Source organism: Elephantulus edwardii, unplaced genomic scaffold, assembly GCF_000299155.1.
Source record: "Elephantulus edwardii isolate Elephantulus edwardi_28Jun2011 unplaced genomic scaffold, EleEdw1.0 scaffold00067, whole genome shotgun sequence".
Lineage (NCBI taxonomy): Eukaryota > Metazoa > Chordata > Mammalia > Macroscelidea > Macroscelididae > Elephantulus > Elephantulus edwardii.
The window spans coordinates 4,863,192-4,888,152 of record NW_006399817.1 but is presented as its reverse complement, the minus strand read 5'-3'; the positions used below and the strand labels follow the sequence as shown (position 1 = coordinate 4,888,152).

At 39.0% G+C, this 24,961-nt stretch overlaps 1 protein-coding gene across 1 annotated transcript in view; it reads left to right on the top strand.

The window, feature by feature from the left end:
* The window catches only part of DUSP16 (dual specificity phosphatase 16), a 121,911-nt gene that overhangs the window by 72,493 nt on the left and 24,457 nt on the right, over window positions 1-24,961 (top strand). The window contains exon 4 of the mRNA XM_006888414.1: window positions 18,815-18,978. Within this exon, the coding sequence (XP_006888476.1) occupies window positions 18,815-18,978 (164 nt within the window). The remainder of the gene's footprint in view (window positions 1-18,814; window positions 18,979-24,961) is intronic.

Below are 24,961 nucleotides of genomic sequence, written 5' to 3'. Positions count from 1 at the left end.
CCATGGACTACCAGGAGAAGCAACAGGTCTGTCCTGGAGAGGGTTAAACCAAGCTGCTCTGTGGAGGTAAGAATTTTGAAGCTGTACCTCACCTACTTTGGGCACTTGGCCAGGAGGGGCCAGTCTTTGGAGAGGGAAATCATGCTTGGAAGGGTAGCGCAGGTAAGGAAAACCCAGGATAAAATAAATTGACTTAGTGGCTGGAGCATTGGGATTAGGTATGTTGGAGACAGTGAGATTGTGTCTGGATAGGGCAGGGTCCAGAGCTAGTGTACATAAGATCGCTATGAGTCACAGGCCACTCGATGGCACATAACAGCAACTTTAGCCTTTGCTAAAGTATACTCTAGATAATGATTATGGTAGCATTTATTAAGTATATATCATGTTCTAGGGAGCTCTGGTGGCCTTCATGGTAAATGGATGCACTAGGAGCTTTACCTGAGTGATTTTATGAGCATCTCCTCTCTAAGCTCAATTAAGTGCAGCTTAAAACAATGTTTGCTGTAGTTAAAGCTAACAACATTTTATTTCACAGATTTACTAGTGTAGTAAAAGCTGTGAAAGAATGAAAATGGACTTGGCTATTGTCATAGTTTCTAGATGCAGTCAGTGGTTCTGTGTAACAAGTGTGTGGTTCCAGCATAACGGAATCACTCATGTCCATTACACCATGGACAAAAGACATGGAATGACTTTTCACAAAGGATGAAATTCGGATGCCAATAGACCCATGAAGAAATGCTTAAAATCAATGGCAGTAAGAGATGCAAATAAAAACTACAGTGAGATATGTCTCACCCTAGTAGCAGTGGCAAAGTTTAACAGGATAGCAAGCAATAAATAATGGAGAGGGTGTGGTGAGGTAGAAACTCTTAGACACTGTTGATGGGATTATAAAATGGTACAACCACTCTGGAAGGCATTTTAGTGTTTCCCCAGAAAGCTGACCATAGAAATTCCATATGACCCAACTATTCCACTGCTTAGAATTTACTGCAAGAACATTAAAACTGAGGCACAAATGGAGATTTCTATACCAGTGGTGATAACAGCATATTCACCATTGCAAGAACATGGGAACAGCCCAGAAGTCCAACCACAATCGAATGGATTGCAAATCTGTGGTATGTTCACATGATCAAATACTTTGCAGCACACAGGAGTAATGATTTTGAAAATCACTATCTAACTTGGGAGGGACTTGAGAGCATTATGCTAAGGGAACTAACTCAGTCCCCTAAGACCATTATTGTAGAAATAGAAAGATAACCAGTAAAATGTGTATGAAGATCCAAGGGGGTGAGAGTAGGAGCAAAGGGGTGAGGATGGGCAAGGGGGTAGTCATCGGTTTGCACAATTTGATGGGTAGAGGGAGGGGTGGATAAAGGAAATGGGAAAGATCCAGTGTAAAAAACTGTGCATACAAACTTTGTAATCAAACTATAAAATAAAAATTTTATTAAAAAATAAATATAGTAGAACCTTGATGTTCATGGTTGCTGTTTTTGCTCCCCATAGTCATCCTATTTAAAAATTCTGTAATAGTTGGTAATAGCGATGAAAGCTAATGGATTTCTGTGAAAGTACTCTAGTTCTTCAGGCACATTGGCTGTTCTTGTGTCTAAAAAGCTGCAGTCACTGAAAACAAACTAAAAATAGGTTCTGTTTTGCCCACTGGTTGCCATGTATTTGCTGGCTTGCCTCCTGAGCCTTAGTTGGTGTGAGGTTTTCCAAATTGGATCATCTTTTCTCCAGTTGCTACATCCCAATGTGGTAAGCGGGTTTAGTCACTTCCTATATCCCAGTGGCTAAGATATATTGCCTGAGGTAATGTCATTTAAAAAATTGACCAGACTAAAGTTGGTTTCTCAGTTCTTCATCCTGACAGTTTGCACAATAGATGACAGTGGTGACATTAGTCTTCTTTTGCCCCAGTCATGTCATCTGTGGTTTGAGGTTTGGGCTGTGTTTGTTTTTGTTTTTTTTTTAAACAGCAAATGTGAATTCCAGTGGTCTTAATTGTTGTTTGGAGAAATGCCAGCACCAGGTGAATTCCTCAGCTTTTTTAGTCAGTTCTTCAGTGTGTAATGGATACTTCTGTGGTTGGGCTGGCCTTGCCCATAAGAACTTTGAGGCTACTTGCCTAGAGTAGTGAAACAAAAGCATGTGTGATAGTGTGATAAGAGATGATTCAGTGTAGTCTGGAGAATTTGGAGAAGACTTAATTACAGAAATTCAAAGGGGGGTAAAATTTGCATTAGGACAGTCTTTGGCATTCTAATGGGAAGAAACGTGAATAAGAACGCAGGGAATAAACGTGGATTTTAAGAGGAGGCATTGAAAAGCAAGAGAGAGAGAATGTAAGAATATTTGGAAAAGGAAATAGGATTTGAGAGGATATTAGTTCAAATTATGCAGATCCTTTAAACAGGAAAGATAAACTTGTGCTTTCGTGTGGTAGCTTTGTGAACTCTTGGAGATTTGGCTTCAACCCTTGCCATTCCTAGACCACCAGGTTGTTCTCTCAGATTTGATATGTCTGCACTTGTCTCCTATTAGCTAGGCTCAGCAGCTTCGTAACTGACCTTCTTACATCATCTCTTTTGCTACCCTCCAATACATTGCTCACACTGTAGCCACAGTTATATTTTTAATGTAATTCAGATCATATCACTCTTGGTTTCAAATGTATCACTGCTCTTAGAATAAATTCCTATCCTCTTAACTGATTCAGAAGGCTCTGCGGTGACTGGCTCCTGTACACCTCTCTAACTTTATTTGTTCCCTCTGTGAGTCTTCAGTTTTTTTGTTTGTTTCAGCACTTCTGGCCTTATCTAAGTTCCTCTAAATCAACAATTTCTTGCTTTCTTGACCTTCAGAGGACTTTGTCTTCTGCCATAGGGTCCCTTCTTCTTCCTTGGATGTCTTCTGCTAAATGTCAGTGTAGTTGTTAAGCCACTTGTAGCTTTCAAGCCAGGTGAATTTACTCTGTTACTCTGTTATGCACCCTTCTCTTCTTTGACCACCTACTACAATTAATTACTTGGCTGAAGTTTGTCTCAGTAAAATTTCAACTCTTTGCAGATGAGGCCTCTCTTTTATTACTGTGTATCCCCATTAATTGATGTCCATCTCAAAGTAGGTTCTCCTTAAGTGGGTTGTGGTGTTTTTTGTGTTTGGGGTGTTTTTTTTTTTTTTTTTTTTTTTAAATGTGCATTCTGGTGGCCTTTATTGTGATATAGTTGCCTGTAGAATAGTGTCTTCATACTCACTGCTCCATGAAGTCTCCATGGCCAAAAAGGGGCACTGTTGATAGAGTGGATTGTACAAAGGTGATCTTGTGGGAGAGCCAGCTACAGAACAGAGCATAAAGTGCCAAGCATCACGTAGAAGGACTTGAGAAATGAGCTGTGTGATGATTAATGCGCAGCTTACAAATGAGTCATATCTGATTCTTCATTCCCCAGGAACCAGAGTTGGATTTTTTCCTCCTGACTCAAAGTTGCTCTTTGATTGATAATCTGATTTCCTTGTGCCCTGTGATGATCACTATAGTCAGATCCACCAGTCACTTCATCCTCACAGGGTTTGGTGTCTAATTGGTTTCCTAAGACATGTCCATGAGCTGTGAAGATATTACTGAACTCTCTAGACATCAGAGAAGTTTTTTTCTTTTCCTCTCATGTCACTCATTTATTCACTCACTGCCGTTGATGTTCTGATTTACAGCAACTCTCCATCCACTTTCTGAGACTGTAAATTGAAATGGGAAGGAATTGCACGTCTTTCTCCCTTGGAGCTTCTGGTGAATTTAAACTGCTGGAGACATGCAGCATTCAGCCTTTGGTTTAGCAGTACAGCTTGCTACAGACTATGCCACCAGTGCGCCCTTCTCGCATTTAAAGTTCCCTGGATATGTCAGAAACACAGTGAGAATTTACTGTTGCTCTTGGATGACTAGACAGTGTTTGCCAATTCTAACCTTTCCTCTTTTAGTAGCAGAAAAATGTTTTTCTGGCCCTGTGCCTCCCCTCTTACACCGAAAATCTTCTGGGACATTGTGGGCTCTGAATAGGAAGCAGCCCTCTGCCCCCACCAATAACAGCTTAGCTTTTGGCTTTGAATAGGTTCAGGAAATCCTTTTGAACTCTAAAAATATATAAGACATATCTATTAACACCATTCATTTTAATAAGGAAGGATTCAGTAGACATTTATCAAATTCTAATTATGTGCCAGGTACTATACTAAATGCTGCGGGAATTACAAAGAAATAAGATATAATTCTTATCCACAAGGAACAGTTCATAGTGTGTTTATACATAGTGTGTTAAAACCTGCCACAGCACATGCACATGAAGATACCAGGGCAGTGGTAGATGCATGCCGCCAAAGGATTGGCATATCAGAGAAGTTCTAAGTTGACAAGAGTATGTCTGGGCATGTTAATCAGGGAAATTTTGAGATTTTTTTTTTAATGCAGAATGAGAGTATATATGATGAGAGAACATCTCCCACACTAAAGAGTGAATGTACAATATTCTGAAACATTTATTTCTGGGGGTGTGTGTGTGTGTGTGTAAGTTCTTAGAAACTTTTGGTGCATACTGTATTTTGTTGGCCAAGGTCAAATCCTTTTAGAATACACTGTAGTAGGAGAGGTGTCTCTTCTGTTTGCCTGTGGTTTATAAGGAAATATAAAATGTTTCAGAAAGATGCAAGTGGCAAAGGCCCAGAGATTGGAACACACAAATTTGTAAGACAATAAGACCAGTTTGCCAAGGTACCAGTACGATGAAAGGGGAGATTTGACTGAACAGTAGGTTAAGATTGGATTGGGGTAGATCTTTAATTTCTGACTAAAAACTTTGAAATGTGACGAAGAAAAAACAAGAAAAAAAAATTTTGAGAAGCATTGGTGATTCAGTGACAAAATTCTTGCCTTCCATGATAAATACCTGGCTTCAGTTGCTGGCCAGTGCACAGCCACCACCCCTCTGGCACTGGAGGCTTATGTGCTGCTATGATGTTGAGCAGGAAAAAAGCCTGCGGAGTGTCCTGTTCAGTTGTGTACAGGGTCACCAAAAGTTGGGACTTAAGGACACTCTGCAATGAACAACTTGGAATTTTATTCTGTGGGTATTTGGATACAGAGAATGACATAAAAACCGTTTCAGGATGCTTAATCTGTCAGAAGAGCGGAAAGGGGTTGGAAAAAAAGACAAATGGATCTGAGAAAACTGTTACTATGCAAAGGTATTGGAAGAGGGTGGTGGCAAGAATGTGCAAAGTCTAGGACAGATGGAAGAGACAATATACAAGAAAAATTCTTGTGTTGGTGGATCAATGAAATGTTGAGAAGACCCAGAAGATGCCATTCAGGGAGCATGGACAATGAAGCTGAAGGAAAGAGGAGATTTTGACTTTGAATGTGTTTTAAAATGTCAATATGTCTTTCAAGGGATAATGGCCAAAGTGGGTTGAATATATTAAACTGGAATTTGAAGCATTTTACTTTAAAAACTTGGTGGTTTGTTTGTTTGTTTTCCTGGTGAATATGAGCAAATGAAATCTCTTTTATAACTTCTTTCCATATTGATGGAAGCTCAGTCTTTCTTTTGCATACCCTAGGGTACTGTTTACTTGGCAATTATCATCTTATTTTAAAGCCACTCCAACTTGATGGTACACAACAACAGTAAAAAAACCCAAACAAATGAACCAGACAGGGTTGTCTCTGTGAATCCGGCTACCTATTCGCCAATATGATTCGTTTGATTCATTCAACTGATAGATTCTGGTTATATCCCTTTTGATGATTGTTTTTATTGAATTCTTTAGAACAATCTTTGGGGTTTTTGAGGACATTTCATAAGACTCCTAATTGTATTTGTATGTATGTTTTAAAAAGAGAAATTTCTGAGTATGGTTCTGTATTGCCAGGTGGAAAGAATAGTAAAAATAGCTGTCACCCTACATCTTTAGAGAACTCTTTTTTAAAAATAGTATTTCTGGGTTTTCCAAGTTAAATTGATTTAGATAATGTTAGCCTGAGGAGTAAGAAGATAATTGAATTATAAATAATATAATAAGGCATAAAGAATCCAAAGAAATTAAATTACAAGTTACATTATTTTAGTATTTTGCAATCTTTATGCTAATTCTTTGAAAATTCTTAATTCATTTGTGTATCCAATCATTGTGTTAATCCTAAAATTAAATTAGATAGAATTTCCCACTTCCTGATTATGCCAAGTAATAAAATTGTTTTATATAGGGTGAACATTTTTAGTTGACATTTATAAGACAAGCTTTATGTGATGTAGGCTATTTGCCAGCTCGCTAAACCTAAAGTCTCCAAAGAAAAAGACCTGTTTTCTTCTTCATCTCTGCTATAACCTTGTTCAGACAAAAGTATGTTTGTTGTTGTTACATGCCACTGAGTCACCTGCAACTCATAGCAGTAGTACATAGCTGTATAGTACAATAGCTCCGAACCCTACCCTATCCTCACTGACTCTGAACCCTATCCTATCTCACTGACTCCAACACACCTACCACCATTGCCCCAGTTACTATGTCAGTATGGTTTCATCTAGGGTCTTCCTCTCTTGTGCTGCCCCTCCACCCTTCCAAGCATGGTGTCCTTCTCCAAGGACTGGTCCCTCCTGGCCACATGCCCTAAGTGTGTAAGATGGAGCTTCAGAATCCTTGCCTCCAAGGAGAAACTTGGTTTCACTCTCTCTAAGACAGACTTTGTTAGTTCCCTTGGCAGTCCAAGGTATGTTAAGTACTCTTTTCCAGTACCACAACTAGAAGACATTGACTCTTTTTCTGTCATCCACAGTCACTGTCCAGCTCTTTGATGCATAGCAAGTAATTGCAAAGGCCATGTCTAGCTTAGATGCACCTTTGTATCTACACCGACATCGTTGCTCTTCAGCACTCTGGAGAGGTCCCTGAAAGCAGATTTCCTTAATGCAATTTGTCTTTTGATTTCCTGACTGCTTGTTCCAAGAGCCAGATTGTGGAGCCTACCAAGCTGAAATTGGTAACAACATCAATCTCTTTACCATCTATCATAGTGCTACCGTTTGGCCTAGTGGTGAGAATCTTTGTCGTCTTGATAGTGAGCTTCAATCCATATTGAAGTCCTTTACCTTCTGCAGCTTACTTATTTCCAAGAGAAATTAAAATACTTAATATAAAAGATATCTTTCTAGATTTTTAAAAAATTTAGATTGTTTCCATGTACAGGAATGAAACAACCAATTTTCTTCTCAGTGTGGAGAGAACTATTCTTTACAGGTATAAGTGTAAACCAAACCTGTACCTAACTGAACAAATGCTCTTGTGTAGATTACAGTTTACCCTGTATGACAGGGTAGAATTTCCCCAGAATTTCCAAGACTATAAATCTTTGCTGAAACACACTGCCACATCTGTGGCTGGTGAATTCATACAGCCAACCTCTTAGTTAACAGCCGAACACTTCAGCCACTGACCCACTAGATCACCTTAATTCCTGTATTTACTGTGTATTCTATAATCATAATCTATAATGTAGAGGTTGCATGTAAAAAAAAGGAAAGTTTCTATTTTATAAAAGGTTTAAACTCCATGAGAACAGTTTTTAAAAAACGGATTTTATTAAATGTGTGAAACTGATAAACTGTGTGCATGTGATTTAGTTTTGAAAACCTGAATTTGCACATTACTGTCTAGGAGAGGCGCTCTGAACAAAGTTGGGCAGTCTCCTCCTATGCAACTTACAGCCTGTAAAAACCCACGGGAGGGTCAGCTATGAATCAACTTCTGACTTGATGGCAATGAGAAGAGGTTTTTTTGGGGGGGGCGATATTTTCCATACACTCTTTCTGTAGATTGCTATGGAAATCTATTCACAAAGTGGGTGAGGAGAGGAGAATTGTCTTACGTTCTGTTTTTCTAATTCCTAATTCTGTCATCCTGGCAGTATTTGTCAGTTGATAAATCTGTAATTATTTGGTATCTATATGATCTAAATTTTAAGTGGAAAAGTTTTGTACCTCTCCTTGGGAAGAGTCATTATTAAAGTAATGAATGGAATTGGCATCTGTCTGTAGTTTGACTAAAAAGATAAGGATTCTTTTTCAGAGTGATAAATGTTTTTATGTATAAACATGCTTTCTTTTATTGGATTGTAGAAGACTTAAGAAGTAGAAACTTTGCACTGCAGTCCCAGAGGAGTTCAAATCGACCAGATGCTCTGCTGGAGAAGGAGGGCCAATCTTCTCCTGTACCATTCAGATCTAATTTGACAGTACACACACACGCGCGCACACACACAGAAAAAATAATAAAATAAAAAATAATAAAAATAAAAGAAGTAGAAACATGAATTTTAGCACAGTAAATCTACCTGCCTTTTCACACAAATTCTGTAGGGGTCTCACCTGTCTTCCCAACTCCTTTTCTTTTTTAGCCAGTTAAGTCTGCATGTGTATCTTCCTCTTACAAAAATCTTAACTGATACAGTTGCTCTTAGATTCAGATTATCTGCTAATAATAATTAATTGCTGACAAATAAATTAGAACTGAGTCATAGCTGACTCTTCAGGGTTTTCAGAAGCCATCAGTTGCTGGGGAGAAGATTGTCCTGTCAATCACTGGGGAGAAGATTGTCCATTTTTCTGGCTTAGCACCACTGATGGATTCAAACCACTTGTGTTAGTGAAGTGCATATAAATGATACCATTTGCTATTTCCTGCATTTTCATAACAAACCTAAATTCAAGGAGTAGGAGAATCATAGTAAGATTAGACAGTGAGTCAAAAATCCTAGGGCACCATAAAAAATGTTTTTTAAACTTTTCTGAAAAAGCGTGATCAGTTTTTCAGCACTGCTTTTCACAGTAAGCAAGCAATAATGAGCTAATGTTCTGTCTTCTTTAATGTTGCCTTGAGTCTGAGACAATAGAGTTAGGACAAAGACAGATAAAATTATTCTATAATTTGCATAATTGAGTTGGGCTATTCTTCTTATGTGGAGCCAGTTTTTGAGAGAGCCTACCAAAAAGGAAGAGGGATATTTTAGACATATTTCAAAACTTAGTTTCTGGTGAGGCCACACATAGTTTTTAAAGGGTTCAGGGAAACGGACAGTGTGTCATCTGTTCTTAATTAATGAAATGAAACTGAGGTCACTAGAGTGCAGCAATGAATGAGAAAGGTCATTGAATGGAAAAAAATGTCAATGAAGAAGGATGTCAACAGAGTGGAACATTGTCATAGATAAAATCAGGGAATATGTACTCTTTGGCTGTGGTAATGTTTTCTGGTTGTCCCATAGTTTGGGACTTTTCAAGCCAGGCTGAACACTAACACAGCACTTCTTAGATATTTTAAGGCTGTTCTGGGTTTAATCTACATACTTGTCAAATGAATTTCTGAAAAAGAGGTTTCAGTTTATGTTATTGTTTCCTTTTTATTTTTGCTTCCTTTTTGTTTTGATGCTGAACGGTGGTCTCTTTCTCTTACATGTTTCTGTTCTCTGCCTGAGAATTTCCTACTGCTACTCTTTGACATTTGAAATTCATCAAAGTGAAGCAATTTAGAATCACTCTTTTAATTAATGAGAGGACTGAACCTCTAACAACCCAGGGTGACTGACTCAGTTTATGATTATAGGATCAGGCTTGTCTTCACTCTGTAATTTGTTTTGTGGAAATTGGGATGAAAGTCCTTAAGGCTTTACTTCAGCATTGCCACTAGTGTGTGATTGTGAATAAAATAGTGACCATATTTCCATTTCAGTTAGTTTATCGGTAAACTCTGGTGTTTGATTCATGCGAAGTTCATTTAGAGTTTAATATCTAGTTAGATTAGAACTCCCCTTTCTTGCCCTCATTGAAGCTTTTAGCTTATAAAGCTTTGTGAAGCAAAGCTTTTCCATGAGTTTGAGAGACGGTCATGACCTTTGTAGCCTGGTATTGAGACCTGGCACAGTAATTCTGGTAAAGTCACAGCCCCTTACACACTAGCATGTCTGTGCCTACATCCGAGGGGGGTGTCAGGGTTAACTCCATACAGAAGGGTCTCTTACTCAGTCTTGAGAGTCTAATGTCAGACTACTTGGACTCATATCCTAGCTTTCCATGTTATTACATTATGTATTGCTAAGATTCTATAAACAGAAGATTTGATAGTTGAGAAGGTTAACTTAATGCAAATGCATTACTCTGGAGTAATACTTTGCACATTTTAAATATTCGGTACCTTTCAGTTCTTTTTACTTCTACATTTAGAATGGTGTTTGAGTTAAGTTCTTTGGGATTGTCTCCTTCATTGTTCTCTGAGAATGTTTATTGGAGTATCATTTTGTTACATTTCAATGAGAAACCATCTGTAAATGATTTTGGAGTCAAAATAGAAAAAATGTAAATGTAGTTCTTTAGTGAAAAACCAGAATCACAGGTGACTTTTTAAAAAACCAACAACAGTTCAAACCTATTGCATTAATTCAGATTCGTAGTGATTCCATATACTTCTACTACATTTATCAGTTATCTCATTACCTGACTATTTTGTGTGTTAACATTGTTTGTCTGGTGATAATGAACACTGAGATAGAGGCCAGAATCAAACTAGCTGTGGGGGTTACAAGTTATTTATCAGTGTGAGTGGGCTATGGTTCTTAATGGTTTGGCAGTTTGGAATCAAATTTGGCAGTTATATGATAATGTAATTATCTTTCATTTTGTGATCTGATGTGGTCACCTTCTTTTCATGCACACTGATAAACAAATTGCTTGTGAAGCCTAACCATGTTGATTAGTAGAGAGTGGCTGTATTATGAAGTAGAACTGTTTCATAGGATATTTTTGGATAGAAGCACCAGAACTTTTGTCCATGCTGCTGGATAGCTGTCAACTGCCAGCTTTTAGGCTAGCATTCTAATAGAAACCATTTGCCCAACATAGAAAACCTATTACAATTGAATTTTAATCAAAGTGGTGCCCACTAGTTGTTAAGTTACATAGGTGTGACATGGGCAAAGAGTGATGGCAAGTTTGTGACTTCATGAAGGTGACAGAACAGCTAAGGACTAGAAAATTTGAGTTCTAATTCCGAGTCTTCCTATATAATACAGGCCTTTATACACTCTAATCTGTCAACATTTCCTCATAGTCCTTAGCAAAATGATTAGAAGACCACAGGAATCCATGGTAATGACAGGAATTTTGACAGACTGCTTCAGGGAATCCCAGGGAACCTAACATAGAGACTCTTTATAAGAGGAGTGAATATGTTTGTTATATCTTTGGTGATGGGTCACTGTATAATATTGTTGCTGTTCTTGTTGTTGGGTATCATTCTGCCAGGTATCACTTATAGGGACCCTCTGGACCACAATCCTATCCTGTACCATCTTCATGACCTCTGACATGCTTGATGGTTAACAATGTCCATTTACAGTCATTGTCAGTCCATTTCCTTGAAAGTCTTCCTCTCTTCCAGCCTATCTTTTTTGCTTCTGATAATATGCCCAAAGAATGTGAAATGAAGTTTTGCCATCCTTACTTCTTTTTAAAAAATTTTATTTTATTAATTTTAATGAACATTTACAGAGATTTTGGATTTTCATTCATTCATTGTTTCATGTTTTTCTTTACTTCCCTCCCCTCAGTTCGCTCCTCTCTTTGAAAAGCAAAAGATAGACTTCTTCGTTGGTATACAATCCTCCCGACCCCAACCCTGCCCCTCTCTCCCCCAGATGCACTCCACTATGCAACCTTAATTCTGGATTCCTGTGATAATCATACTATGCTCTCATATATCACTTTTAAACTGTTCTCTCCCTCATCTGTTTCCATTCAGTATGCATAATCCATCCTTACTTCTAAGGAGCACCCTGGCAAGACACATTTGTTTGTTCTTTATATTGTTGTTATGTACTGCAGAGTCAGAACCAACCCATAGCTGACTCTCTGGGCAGTTTTTCAGAGGCAGTTAATTGCGTGGGAGGAGATTACCCTTCCTTCTCCCTAGGAGCAGCTGGTGGCCTCAAACTGAGTGCTTTTGGGATTGCAGTGCACATTCTTGCCATTAGGCTACCTGTACACAATGCTCTTTACCAGCATTACAGTTGAAAAAGCATTGATTCTTCTTCTGCCAGATTCCTTATTCATTGTCCAACTTTCAGATGCATTGAAAAGAACATAGCTTGGATCAGGCACATCTTACTTTTGTTGTTGTTGTTATGTGCCATAAAGTTGCCTACTATTCAGAGTGACCCTATGTACAATAGCTATGAAACCTAACATATCCTGAGCCAGTCTCACTGACTGACACACCTACCTGTGTTACCTCAGTTACTATGTCAATCTATCTCATCCAGAGTCTTCCTCTCCTGCGCTGCCCCTCCACTCTTCCAAGCATGATACCCTTCTCCAAGGACTTGTCCTTCCTGGCCATGTGACCAAAGTATGTGAGACATAGCTTCAAAATCTTTGCTTACAAGGAGAAACTTGGTTTCATCCACTCCAAGACAGACCTGATTGTTTTCTTGGCAGCCCATGGTATGTTCAATATTCTTCTCCAGCACCACAACTCACAGCCATTCATTCTTCTTCTGTCATCCATGGTCATTGTCCAGTTCTGTGATACATAGCAAGTAATTGTGAAGACTGCCACCTGGATTGGATGCACCTTTGTCCCTAGATTGATATTAATACTCTTTAGCACTTTGGAGAAGTCCCTGACAGCAGACTTCCCCCAGTGCAATTCATCTTTTGATTTTCTGACTGCTGGTACCAAGAGTATTGATTATGGAGCATAGCAAGCTGAAATTGTTAACAGCACTCCTTAGTTTTAAAATTTTATCTTTGCTCTTTAGCACTTAAAGAGATCATTGACAGCAGATTTGCCCATGCAACATGACTTTTCATTTCTTGACTGCTGCTAGCATGGATGTTGATTGTGTAGCCAAGTAAAATGAAATAATTGACAACTGCAGTTTTTTTATCCATCTATCATAATGTTGCCTGTTGGTCCTGTGAGAATGATTTGTTTTCTTGATTTTGAGATGTACATATTGAAGGCTATAACTTTTTTATCTTCTTCATTAAGTGTGTTGAGTCTTCTTTACTTTCTTGAGATAGTTTTAAATTAAGTTGGGATATGCTCAAGGTTCTGTATTGATTTTTGTGAACTTTTCATTTCTTCAGCTTCAGTTTGAACTTGCACATGAATAACTGATGGTCTGTTCACAGTCAGCTCCTGGCCATGTTTTGACTGCTAATTTTGAGCTTCCCCATCATATTTCTCCATAGATTTAGTCAGTCTGATTCCTGTGTAGTCCCAAAAGATGAGGTCCATGAATGTTTTGGTCTTGTGTATGGTTTGGGTTTTTTCCACCAACCATCACTTTATATTAGTATGCTTAAGTTACATGGTGGAAAAGAGACAACCAAGAAGCTTTGTTCCACTCAAGAAAAACGCAGCAATGAATGAGTGGAAATCCAAAACCTCTGTAGATGTCTATTAAAATTAATAATAATAAATTTTTTTTTAAAAAAAGAAAAACTTTCCAGTCAACACCAAGGAGGTGGTGACAAATAATTAGGAAAGGTAACATCTTTGGGTCAAGACTGACAGTAAGAATGGGCTCTGGTGCTGCGGTTCCTCTCCAACAAGAATATGGCATGAGGACCAGCACAAGCCCTCCTAGCACTGGACCTTTAGTGCTGCCCACAAATTCATATCTCTTTTCTGAAGCTTGCGAATCAGGTGAAATAACGGGTGTTTTTTTAAAAAAAGGTTTTAAAATGAAGCCCCCAATTTTAAAAAACCATGCTCTTGACAAATTTTCCTTTTAAAATTCACATCAAACACACTGTTTTTTCACTCCCAATAGCCCAGATTTTTCCCCTTTCACTTAGCCCAATATGTAGCTGCAGGTAAGACTATTCTACCTCAAGATGTAACGACAGGAAAAAGAATAAAATAATGGTATCTGCATACTATTCTTTCTACACACTGCTACTGGATGGAAAATTTTAAAAAAAGAAGGGAAGGAGGATAAAAGGAAGACGAAAGAAAAATTCTGTCTTAGATTCTCACAGTCTCTTGTTCCGCAGTTCATGAATGCGACTCTGATGCTAAGGTGGCAATTTAAGTAGATTTTTGTTTTCAGTGAAGGAGACCTGGGAAAAGATGGTATTTATCTCATTCTCTTCAAGATTTATCAGAGGGTACATGCTCCTCAAAACCTTCACTCTTTCAAACTAAGGCACGTTCCTAGATCATAAATCCTTCCTTATAACATTGTCTGTCTTTAGTGGCAAACTCATAGATCCATCCCAGTTTGCTGTTGTAGTTTTTGCAGCTCCTATCTCAAACCATGTGACAGCCAGTGAGCATGACCCGATCTTGAACTTCCCTGTACTGCAGGTGATTGTTTTTGTTATGTGTTGTCAAGTCGCCTGCGACTCATAGCGACCCTATGTACAATAGCTTTGAAGCCTGCTCTGTTCTGAGCCAATTTCACTGACTCCAACACACTGACCCCCCATTATCTCAGTTACTGTATCAGTCCATCTCATCTGATGTCTTCCTCTCCTGAACTGTCTATCCACGCTTCCAAGCATGATGTCCTGCTCCAAGGATCAGTCCCTCCTGGCCACGTGCCCACAGTATGTGAGGAGGAGCTTCAAAATCCTAGCTTCCAAGGAGAAAATTGGTTTCACCCTCTCCCAGACAGACTTGTTCATTTTCTTGGTGGTCTATTCAAAGGCATCAGTTCTTCTGTCATCCTTGGCCATTGACTACCTTGTTAGCTCAACCAGTGATACCTGTGAAAGGAGTATAGATGATTTCTGAGGAGTTGCTCAGCATTGTATCACAGTTTGCCCAAGAAAACAGTTGAGAACCACCAATTTTAGTGTGATCTTAAAAATCCTGAGGGCTGTGAGATTTGTAGTTCGGTGCATCTCATTTCATCTCTGCTGAGATGAAGCCCTGTTTTATGTGGTGTGTTTTTTTTTTTTAAAGGTATTTTCAATGAAAAAATAATTTGTTATACAAAATTCTGTCATGTGATCTCCAGCCTCATTTCTGTCGCTTAGGCCATATTAGCCAACTAGAGTTATTTCTTTGTTGCTGCTAACTTTGGCATTTACCTACAGTCACCAGGTATTATTAATGAGTCTTTACTGCATATAATCAAGGACTGTAGCTTTCAGTGGATTACATCTTGACATCAAGAAAACGAAATCCTCACCACTGGACCAATGATCCAATGATAGATGGATAAAAGATTGAAATTGTAAAAAATTTCATCTTACTTGGGTCCATACTCAGCACCCCTGGAATCAGCAGTCAGGAGATCAAGAAACATACTACATTGGGAAAATCTGCTAGCAGAGACCTCTCCAAAGTCCTGAAGAGCAGTGATGACAGTTTAAAGATGCAAATCATGGTCTTTTTAGTTGCTTCGTATGTACCTGAAAGTTGGACAGTGAATAGGATGACAGAATTTCAGACAGACGGCAGAAAAGCATAGGAAAAAAAGACCAGTGGAAAGGATAAATTCAGGGAGGAAGTAGAAAGAGTAGTGTTGTGTTATGGGAATTTCATTTGGTTCTGACTTTAAAACTTCTTTACATTTCTTTTTTGTTTGTCGTTATTGCCCCACCTAACCCACACATACAAAAGGTTTACATAGTTGTTGATTGCCTTTGAGTCAAGCACCAGTCATAGTGAGCCTATGAACAAAAGGCTTGAAGCCCCTCTACAACTATCAACATTTATCAAAGTTCATAGAGTTTCTGGAGGCATGTTGTTTAGGAAGTGGATGCCACTCCTGCTTCCAAACCTGTCAGAGTATGTTATTGTTGTTTCGTGCCGTTGAGCCACCTATGATATATAGCAGCTCTGAACCCTTCCCTTTCCTGAGCCAATCTCACTAATTCTGACACACCAACCCTGATTGCCTCAGTCACTGTATCAATCCATCTCATTAGAAATCTTCCTCTCCTGTACTTTCTGTCTACCCGTCTGAGCATGATGTCCTGCTCCAAAGACTGATATCTCCTGGCCACGTGCCCAAAGTATGTGAGACAACTTCAAAATCCTTGCCTCCAAGGAGAGATTTGGTTTCACCCTAAGACAGACCTCAATTTGCTTTCTTGGTGGTCCATGGTATATTGAAGACTCTTCTCCAGCACCACAACTCGAAGGGATCTATTCTTCTAATATCCTTAATCATTGTCCAACTCTCTGACGCATAACAAGCAATTGAGAAGACCATAGTGTGAATTAGGTGCACCTTTGTATCTACACTGACATTGTTGCTCTTCAGCACTCTGGAGAGATCCATGACAGCAGATTTTCCCAGTGTAGTGTTGATTGTGGATCCGAGCAAGCTGTAATTGCTAACAATCTCAATCTCTTCTCCATCTAAAATGGTGCTGCCAGTTGGCCCAATGGTGAGAATCTTTGTCTTGATGTTGAGCTTCAAACCATATTGAAGACTAAAGTCCTTGACCTTTTGCAGCAAGTACAGTTGTGTCGTCTGCATATCGTAGATTGTTAATGAGTCTTCCTTAAATCTTTGTGCCTCACTCCTCCTCATAAAGCCCTGCTTCCTGAACTATCTGTTTTGCATACAGATTGAAAAGGTATGTGCACATCCATGTTTATCGCGGCTTTGTTCACAATAGCAAGGAGTTGAGAACAACCCAAGTGCCCACCAACAAACAATGGATAGAGAAGCTGTGGTATATTCACACAATGGAATTCTATGCTGCATTGAAAAACAAGGAACTCATGCAGTATTATTCAAAATGGGTGACCCTGGAGGACATTATGCTGAGTGAAATATCTCAGCCACAAAGAGACAAATATTACAGAGTGCCACTGTTGTAGAATGGACTGACATCAGGGTTGCGATAAGACTGAGAAAAATTGGATAAATTATGTATACTGCGTTGAAACAGATGAATGAGAGAACAGTTTAAAAGTGATATATGATAGGGTATTATGGTTATCACAAAAGTCCAGAATTAAGGCTGCATAGTGGAGTGTACTCAGGGTGGGAGGGGGGTAGATTGTATACCAATGAAGGAATTTTTCTTTTACTTTTCAAAGAGAGGAGCGAACTTGCAGGGAGGGGTGAGCAGGGAGAAAAGTACAACAATGAATGAATGGACACCTAAAATCTCTGTAAATGTTCATTAAAATTAATTTTTACAAAAGAAAAGAAGAAAAGGTATAGGGACAGGATGCATCCCTGACACACTCCTTTCCTGATTTTGAATCGAAGTTTTTTCTTCCTCTGTTCTGAGGACTGTTTCTTGGTCCAAGTATAGGTTTCACATAAGCACCATCAAGTGTTCTGAGATTCCCATTTTCCTCAAGGTTAATCACAATTATTGTGATCGACACAGTCAAATGCCTTTGCATAGTCAATGAAACACAGGTGGACATTCTTCCGGTACTCTGCTCTCTACCAACATCCATCCGACACTGGCAATAATATCCTTAGTGTCACGACCTCTTCTAAACCCAGCTTATATTTCTGGTAGTTCTCTGTCAGTGTACTGTTCAAGTAGTTTCTGGATAATCTTCAGCAGGATTTTGCTAGTGTGTAATATTAGTGATACTGTTCAATAATTTCCACACTCCATCGGGTTACCCTTTTTTTTGGAATAGAATAAATATGGATTTCTTCCAGTCAGCGACATAGCTGGCCTCCAGATTCCTCCAGATTTCTTGGCATAACTTGGTGAGCACATGCAGGACAGCTTCTGTTTGCTAAAATACATCAATTGGTATTCCATCAATTCCCGGGGCTTTAATTTTTTTGCCAAGTGCTTCAGATCAGCCTGAACTTCTTCCTTCATCACCATTGCCTCTTGATCATATGTTGTTTCTTGAAATTCTTCTATGCCAGCCAATTATTTTTGGTACAATGACTTTGTGTACTCTTTCTATCTTCTTTTAAGGCTTCCTAAATCATTCCGTATTCTGCCCATTGCGTCCTTAAGCATTGCAACTCATGTCTTGAATTTATTCTTCAGTTCTTTCAGCTTAATAAATGTTGAGCAGGTTCGGCCCTTTTGATTCTCCAACTCCAGCTCTTTGCACGTTTCATTATAATAGTTTGCCTTGTCTTCCCAAGTAGCCATTTGAAATCTTCTTTTGAGCTCCTTAACTTCCTGATTTTTTTCCCCTTTGCTTTGGCTTCTCAGCGCTCTAGAGCAATATTCAGAGTCTCTTCTGACATTTATTTTGGTCTTCTTTTTCCTTCTTTTTAATGATTTTTTTACATTCTTCATGAACAATATTCTTGATATCTTCCCGTAGCTTATCTGGTCTTCATTCATTAGTGTTCAAAGCCTCTAACTTATTCCTGAGTTGGTTTTTAAATTCATGGGAGATAAACTGAAAGTCAAATTTTTATTCCTGTGGATAGGATATAACCTTAGAAGGATTGGGAAATGAGGAGCAGGGAATAATGCTGTGGGATGTAGGAAGATGACTAGAATGTTAACTAAGATGAAGACAAGTACCTTCATGTCTCCATTGTAGCCCGACAGGCAAAGGCACAATGTTAGATTACACCTCACACTTTGCAGTCAGCAGCTAGAGAATGCAACACATGAGCACTGATACCCACTTCCATTTGTGGAATTTCGGTTCTCTTTTTTAAAAAAAAAAAAACCCACACAAAACAGTTTTAAGGTAAGAGATTCACATAAAGCAGATTTTATCTTCATGCATGGCATAATTTTATAGTATCTCTAATGACACCAGTGTTTGTCCTTAGGTGGATTTGCCGAGTTCTCTCGTTGTTTCCCCGGCCTCTGTGAAGGAAAATCCACCCTAGTCCCTACCTGCATTTCTCAGCCCTGCCTACCTGTTTCCAACATTGGGCCAACCAGAATTCTTCCCAATCTTTATCTTGGCTGCCAAGGAGATGTTCTCAACAAGGTGAGTACCTTGAAAATATTCTTCTTTGCAGAGTTTATTGTTAGCAGCTAGAGAAATTACAGTTACCTGTAAACTGTCGTTTTAAGCATGTCCTAACCCCAGAAAGGAAATATACTTCCAGTGTGATTCTACAATTAATAGATGTGCCATATTTTGAAATGTTATTTTGTTTGATGTTATTTACCAAACACAGGAAACCTAATTTGTTGTCATGTTTGTCTGGTCTCATAGTTCCAAGAGACCTGGAAAAGGATAAAATTTCTCCTAAAATTACCCTTGTTTTCTTAAGATGTAAATTGCTCCATTATAATGTCTGGGCACATAAATACTTTTCAAGAAGCATGTATACTTTCTAGGCTAGTCCTTCCTAAATTATTTCTTATGTTGTTTGTTGTTATGTGCTGTTGAATCACTTGCAACTCATAGTGACCCTATGTACAAGAGCCCTAAATCCTGCTCTATTCTGTGCCAACCTCATTGTTTCCAAAACACCTACTCCTGCTACCCCAATCACTGAATCGATCCATCTCATCAAGGGTCTTCCTCTTCTACACTGTCCCTCCATTCTCCCAAACATGATGTCCCTCTCCAAGAACTGGTCCCTCCTGGTAACATGGCCAAAGTATGTCAGATGTAGCTTCAGTATCCTTGCCTCCAAGGAGCAGCCTGGCTTCACCCTTTCCAGGACAAACCTGTTTGTTCTTCTGGCAGTCCATGGTATATTCAACACTCCAGCACCACAGCTCATATGCATAAGTTTCCTTTCTCTCATCCCTAGTCACTGTCCAGCTCTCTGATGCATAGCACACAATTGAGAAGCCCGGATCAGGCACACCTTAGTCTCCAGCCTGATGTCGTTGCTCTTTAGTCCACTGGAGTAGTCCCTGACAGCTGACTTTCCCAATGCAGTTTGTCTCTTGATCTCCTGGCTGCTGGTACCAAGAATGTTGACTGTGGAGCCAAGTAAACTAAAACTGTTATAAAAAGATATTTATTTCCTGTAGCCTACTAGAAATAATTGGGTTTGGATTGTAGAATATCCTTTTTTAAAAATTATTATTAAATTTTATTAGTTTTAATGAACATTTACAGAGATTTTGGGTTTTCATTCATTCATTGTTGCACTGTTTTCTCTACCCTCCTCCCCAGTTCATTCTTCTTCCCCCCCTCCGAATGTCTGTTTTAATTGTCCAATTGCCACAGTGCTTGTCGAAGCCAGTTCTGATTAATCTCCTTTGTCATTGTGTCCTTTGCCATTCCCTATCACTTCTCCCTGAGAGAGACTTCACCCTGATTCATAAGGAAAAGGGGATGGCGTATTCTCTTAGCTACTTCCTGCTGAAAAGGGACACTGTGGGTTTCAGGGTGAAGATCTTCTCTCACTACTCTAAAGGGCCCCTTTGGCAGTAGGAAACACATAGACTATTATGGAGATTGATTTTGGAATTCAGATGCACTCTTATTGATTGTGCTTGGTCGTACATGTTCATATCCTTGAAGATGTGTCATGGGGGTGTTGCAGCCTAGAAGACACAACTTTAACTAACAAGTTAAAAGTACATGAGTCAAAAATTAAAAAGCAATAATATTCCGAGTAGAGGTTCTTATAGTGGCACAAATCAAGTTACAGAGGGAAGGTGGTTCTTACAATAAAAGTCCTATAGACTAGCACTTTGTCTATATAGTGTAGAGGTTAGGGACCACAAGATGTAGAGGCTCAGCTATGTCATTTATGGTTCTTAAGTCCTGGAGCAAATTCCATCTACCATTGGGTTGTTTTACAACTCGGAAGTTCGCATACAAGGTAGAGGTGAAGTAAGGAACTGCTTATGAGTTCCGTTACTCTAACTTAATTTTTTTTTTTAATTTAAATTTGTTATTTCAGTGAAAATTTACAGAGGCTTTGGATTTCCATTCATTCATTGTTGCACATTTCTCCTCTCCCAAGCCTCCCCCCCAGAACACTACCCTCTTGGAAAAGTAAAAGAAAAAATTCTTTCATTGTTTTACAAACCCTCCCCCAGGTCCACTCCACCATGTAGCCATCGCTCTATGATTGCAGGATTGAAGGAGATAGTAAAAAGATAACAACTAAAGGCTTCGCTTTGTCTAAAGCTAGTTGGATCAGTTTCATTGAGAAAGAGGAAAGAACATAAATTTAGCAGAAAAAGGGTTATATTAAACAAAATGTGCCCTAAAAAAAGAACAATTAAATAAAGGCATATAATAAATTGTACAAGCATGAAAACATGAACTGTTTGGCGCCATCAAGTCGACTACAACTCCTAGCAACCCTATGAACACTGAATCTGAACTCCATCCTGCCCCATTTCACAATCCCTGGTATGTCTGAGCAAATTGTTATTGTGTCAGTCCATCTTGTTGAAGCTCTTCCTCTGTCTGGCTTTCCACTTTTCTCAGAATGAAGTCTTTTTCCAAGGACTGATCCCTTTTAACAGCATGTCCAAAGTATGTGAAATGAAGTTTTAATATCCTTATTTCTAAGGAGCACCGTGGTTGCACTTTGATATGTTTGTTGTTTTAACTGTCCTTGGGGTATTTGGTATTCTGCACTAACACTCAAAAGGCATCAGTTTTTCTATCATCCCATTAATTGTCCAACTTGCAGATGCATATAGGAAGCAACTGAAGATACCAGAACTTAGATCAGGCACATCTTAGTCCTCCAAGAAGAGAGAAGGACCATTCTGGGAACAGCAGATTTGCTTGGGTGTGATCCTCTTGATTTCAAAGGGTAGATTAGAAAGAGTTGATACTGGAGTACAGGATTGCCCTTAACACATGCCATGGGGGGAGCTCTGGTGGCCTTAGAGGCAAGAAGTTGCCCTGCAATCCCAAAGGCATGTGGTTCAAATCCACTAGATGATCTGCTGGAGAAGGAGAGGCAGTCTCCTCCATGCCAGTTGAATCCAATTCGAAGGTACACAACAAGGAAGGAGGTGGAAACCCCATAAAACAAAACACCCAAACATGCCACAGGGGTAGATTTGCTGCCTAAAGCTGACGGAGTGGAGTTTCTATCACCAGTGAGCACAAGAACCATGGCTGCTGAGGCTGAGGGAGTAGGGTCATCAGTCTGACGAACTAGAAGAATGGGACTGCCCAGTGCTGAGGGAGCAGAGTTGTTGGACCAGTGGGTTTGGTAAGTGGCACTGAAACGCAGGGCCAAGGGCCTCCACCTAGAATCTGGAGAACATGGCCAAGATCTAGGAGCACAGGACCATTATATGGTTGGCCTCTGAGAACTGAGAATGATTTTTCAAGCCTTGAAAGCTGATGTCAACTGTTCTGTTGTGTTTTGAACTTGCCTGGTACCCATTATCTCTTTCTTCTCATTTCTAATTAAAAGGTCAATATTGTGGCTGTTCCATCACTATACATTAGATTGGTGACAGATGGTTTGAAGTATAAATTTAATAGGTTCACAGATGAGGAATTTTTTCCTCACAATCTATACACCTAAAGTCTCACCCCTGTTTGATTTAGATGATTTGGACAATGAGATTTTGTATGTATGGTTGATTTAAAATGCTTGGGATGATGTGATAGAGTGTGTTTTCATGTGGTAAGGACATGTTTTGGGAGGCCAAACCTGTAGTATTTTTACTTACTTCATATGCATATGAAAGTTCTATAATGAATGAGGAAGACTGAAGAAGAATTGAAAGAAAAATTGATGCCTTTACATTGTGGGGTTAGTGAAGAGTATTTAATATACCGTGGACTGTCTAAAGAACAAACAAGTCTGTCTCAGAAGCAAAGATTGTGAGACTCCTTTTTTATACTTCAGGCATGTTATCAGGAGGGGATAGTCCTTGAAATAGGACCTTGTGTTTAGAAAGATTGAGGATCAACAAAGAAGGAAAGAGACTCTGAAAAAGATGGCTTGACACAGTGACTGCAACAGTAGCTTTAAGCATAGTGGAGATTGTGAGGATTGGGCAAACTCCCAGTTTTGCATGAGTCACTAAGAGTCAGAGTCAACTCTAACAGCACCTAGCAATAACAACACACGAGCAGCATGGGGACCAAAGAATGAAGTATGTCACAGGAGTAAGCGATAACTAAGACACATGACAGTGAAGCATTCCTCTTCTGAAAACTCCTGCATCTCTAAAATTTTACTTTCACCCTATGTTGTTCACAAGTTTGCTCTTGTGGTGACATCTGCCTATTTGAAATTTGATCTATTTGAGATATGCTTGTCTTGAGCCTTCAGGCAGGATTATTTTGCCTTTGGGCACATATTAACTCTTCTTTTAAAGACAAGCAAACTATGTCACTGAAGGCAAAATTAATTTCCTAAAGTCACATGCATCCCTGGGGCAGGGCAAGAGATGCTTATATATTGAGAGGGGTTTGGGGGGGAAATTCCTAGGATGTTATTCAGAATTATGCCAGTAAAACATAACCAATATTAAATAAATGTTAACATTCAATATTAAATAAATGGGCACATTCATTTTATGATCTACCTTTTTTTTTCAGTTTCAACAAAAATATTAGTCAGTTGCACAAGAGCCCACAAAGTAGCAGCAGTATGTGGTTCAAATCCACTATATGCTCTGCTGGAGAAGGAGAGGCAATCTCCTCCTGTACCATTCAAATCCGATTTGATAGGACACACACACAAAATAATAAAACTTTTAAAAAAAATTTAAAAACAAAACAAAAAACAAAAAAAACCCAGAGCTTGGAATTGAGGATGAGGAGCTGGAAAGTGTAGTTGTCTATTTTGCATTGACTTCTAGCTAAAAGGACACAGGATGTGCACATAGATGCATTGAAAGGAAACACCACTTAAAGGAAAATGGGCCTCTGGAAGCTCACGGGAAACATAACCTAGGCAAGAACTTAAGGAGTGGTTTCAGAAGCTTCTGTGGAACAGATGTGTGTGCCAGGAATGGTGAGAAAGAAGAATGCACTGGTAGGCTGTAAAGTGTGAAAGTGGTGAATAACAATTTATATTTGGCTTCTAATTTCTTATTGGCAAGAGCCTTACTACTAAAGGAGATTTTAGAGATCATTTAGCTGGCCTCCCTCATTTGATAAATGGGGAAACAGATATTTCAGGAATGTTAAATGGCTTCCCCAGGGCCATCCAGCTGATGAGTTTTAGAGCCACATTTGGCTCTTGTTTCATAGTAAACTCTCCTTCCTGCTCAACTCCCTTGGTTTAAACTTTGCAAGAGAATAATATTCTTGAATTTACTCAAATACCCTTTTGATGATAGTCAAATATGAAGATTTTGCACTTTGCCTAATCGTACATTACTTTTTCTTAAAATCTAGATGCTAAAGACTTTAGAAGCAATGACCATAAACTTTTTTTTTCTGAAATAAGATGCCACCAAAATAATGTTAAAAGAGATGTCACAGAAACCTTCATGGTATAATAAAAATTTTATACCTAATATTGAAAGTACCAAGACCTGAATTAGGTGCACCTTAGACCTCAAACTGACATTGTTACTCCTCAGTAATTTGGAGGGGTCCCTGGCTACACACTTTGGCAGTGCCATACATCTCATGATTCTGAATAATGGCACCAAGTATATTGATTATGGATCCAAGTAAGATGAAGTCATTGACAGTCTTAATCCTTTCTCTGTTCATCATGATGTTGCTGGTCAGTCTAGTGGCAAAGGTTTTTTTTTTCTTGACCTTGAGATGTAATCCATATTGAATTCTGCAGTATTTTACCTTCTATAGCAAGTGCTTGAAATCCTCCTCACTTTCAGCAAGAAAGGTTGTGTTCACTGCACAACAAATTTATTGATGAGTTTTCCTCCAATCCTGATGGCACATTTTCCTTCACAGAGTCTAGCTTCTTGAATAATTTGCTCATCATACAGATTAAATAGGTGTAGAGAAAGGATACAACCCTGATGCACACCTTTCCTAATTTTAAGCCATATGGTGTTCCCATGCTCTGTTCGCACAGCAGCCTGTTGCTTTAGGT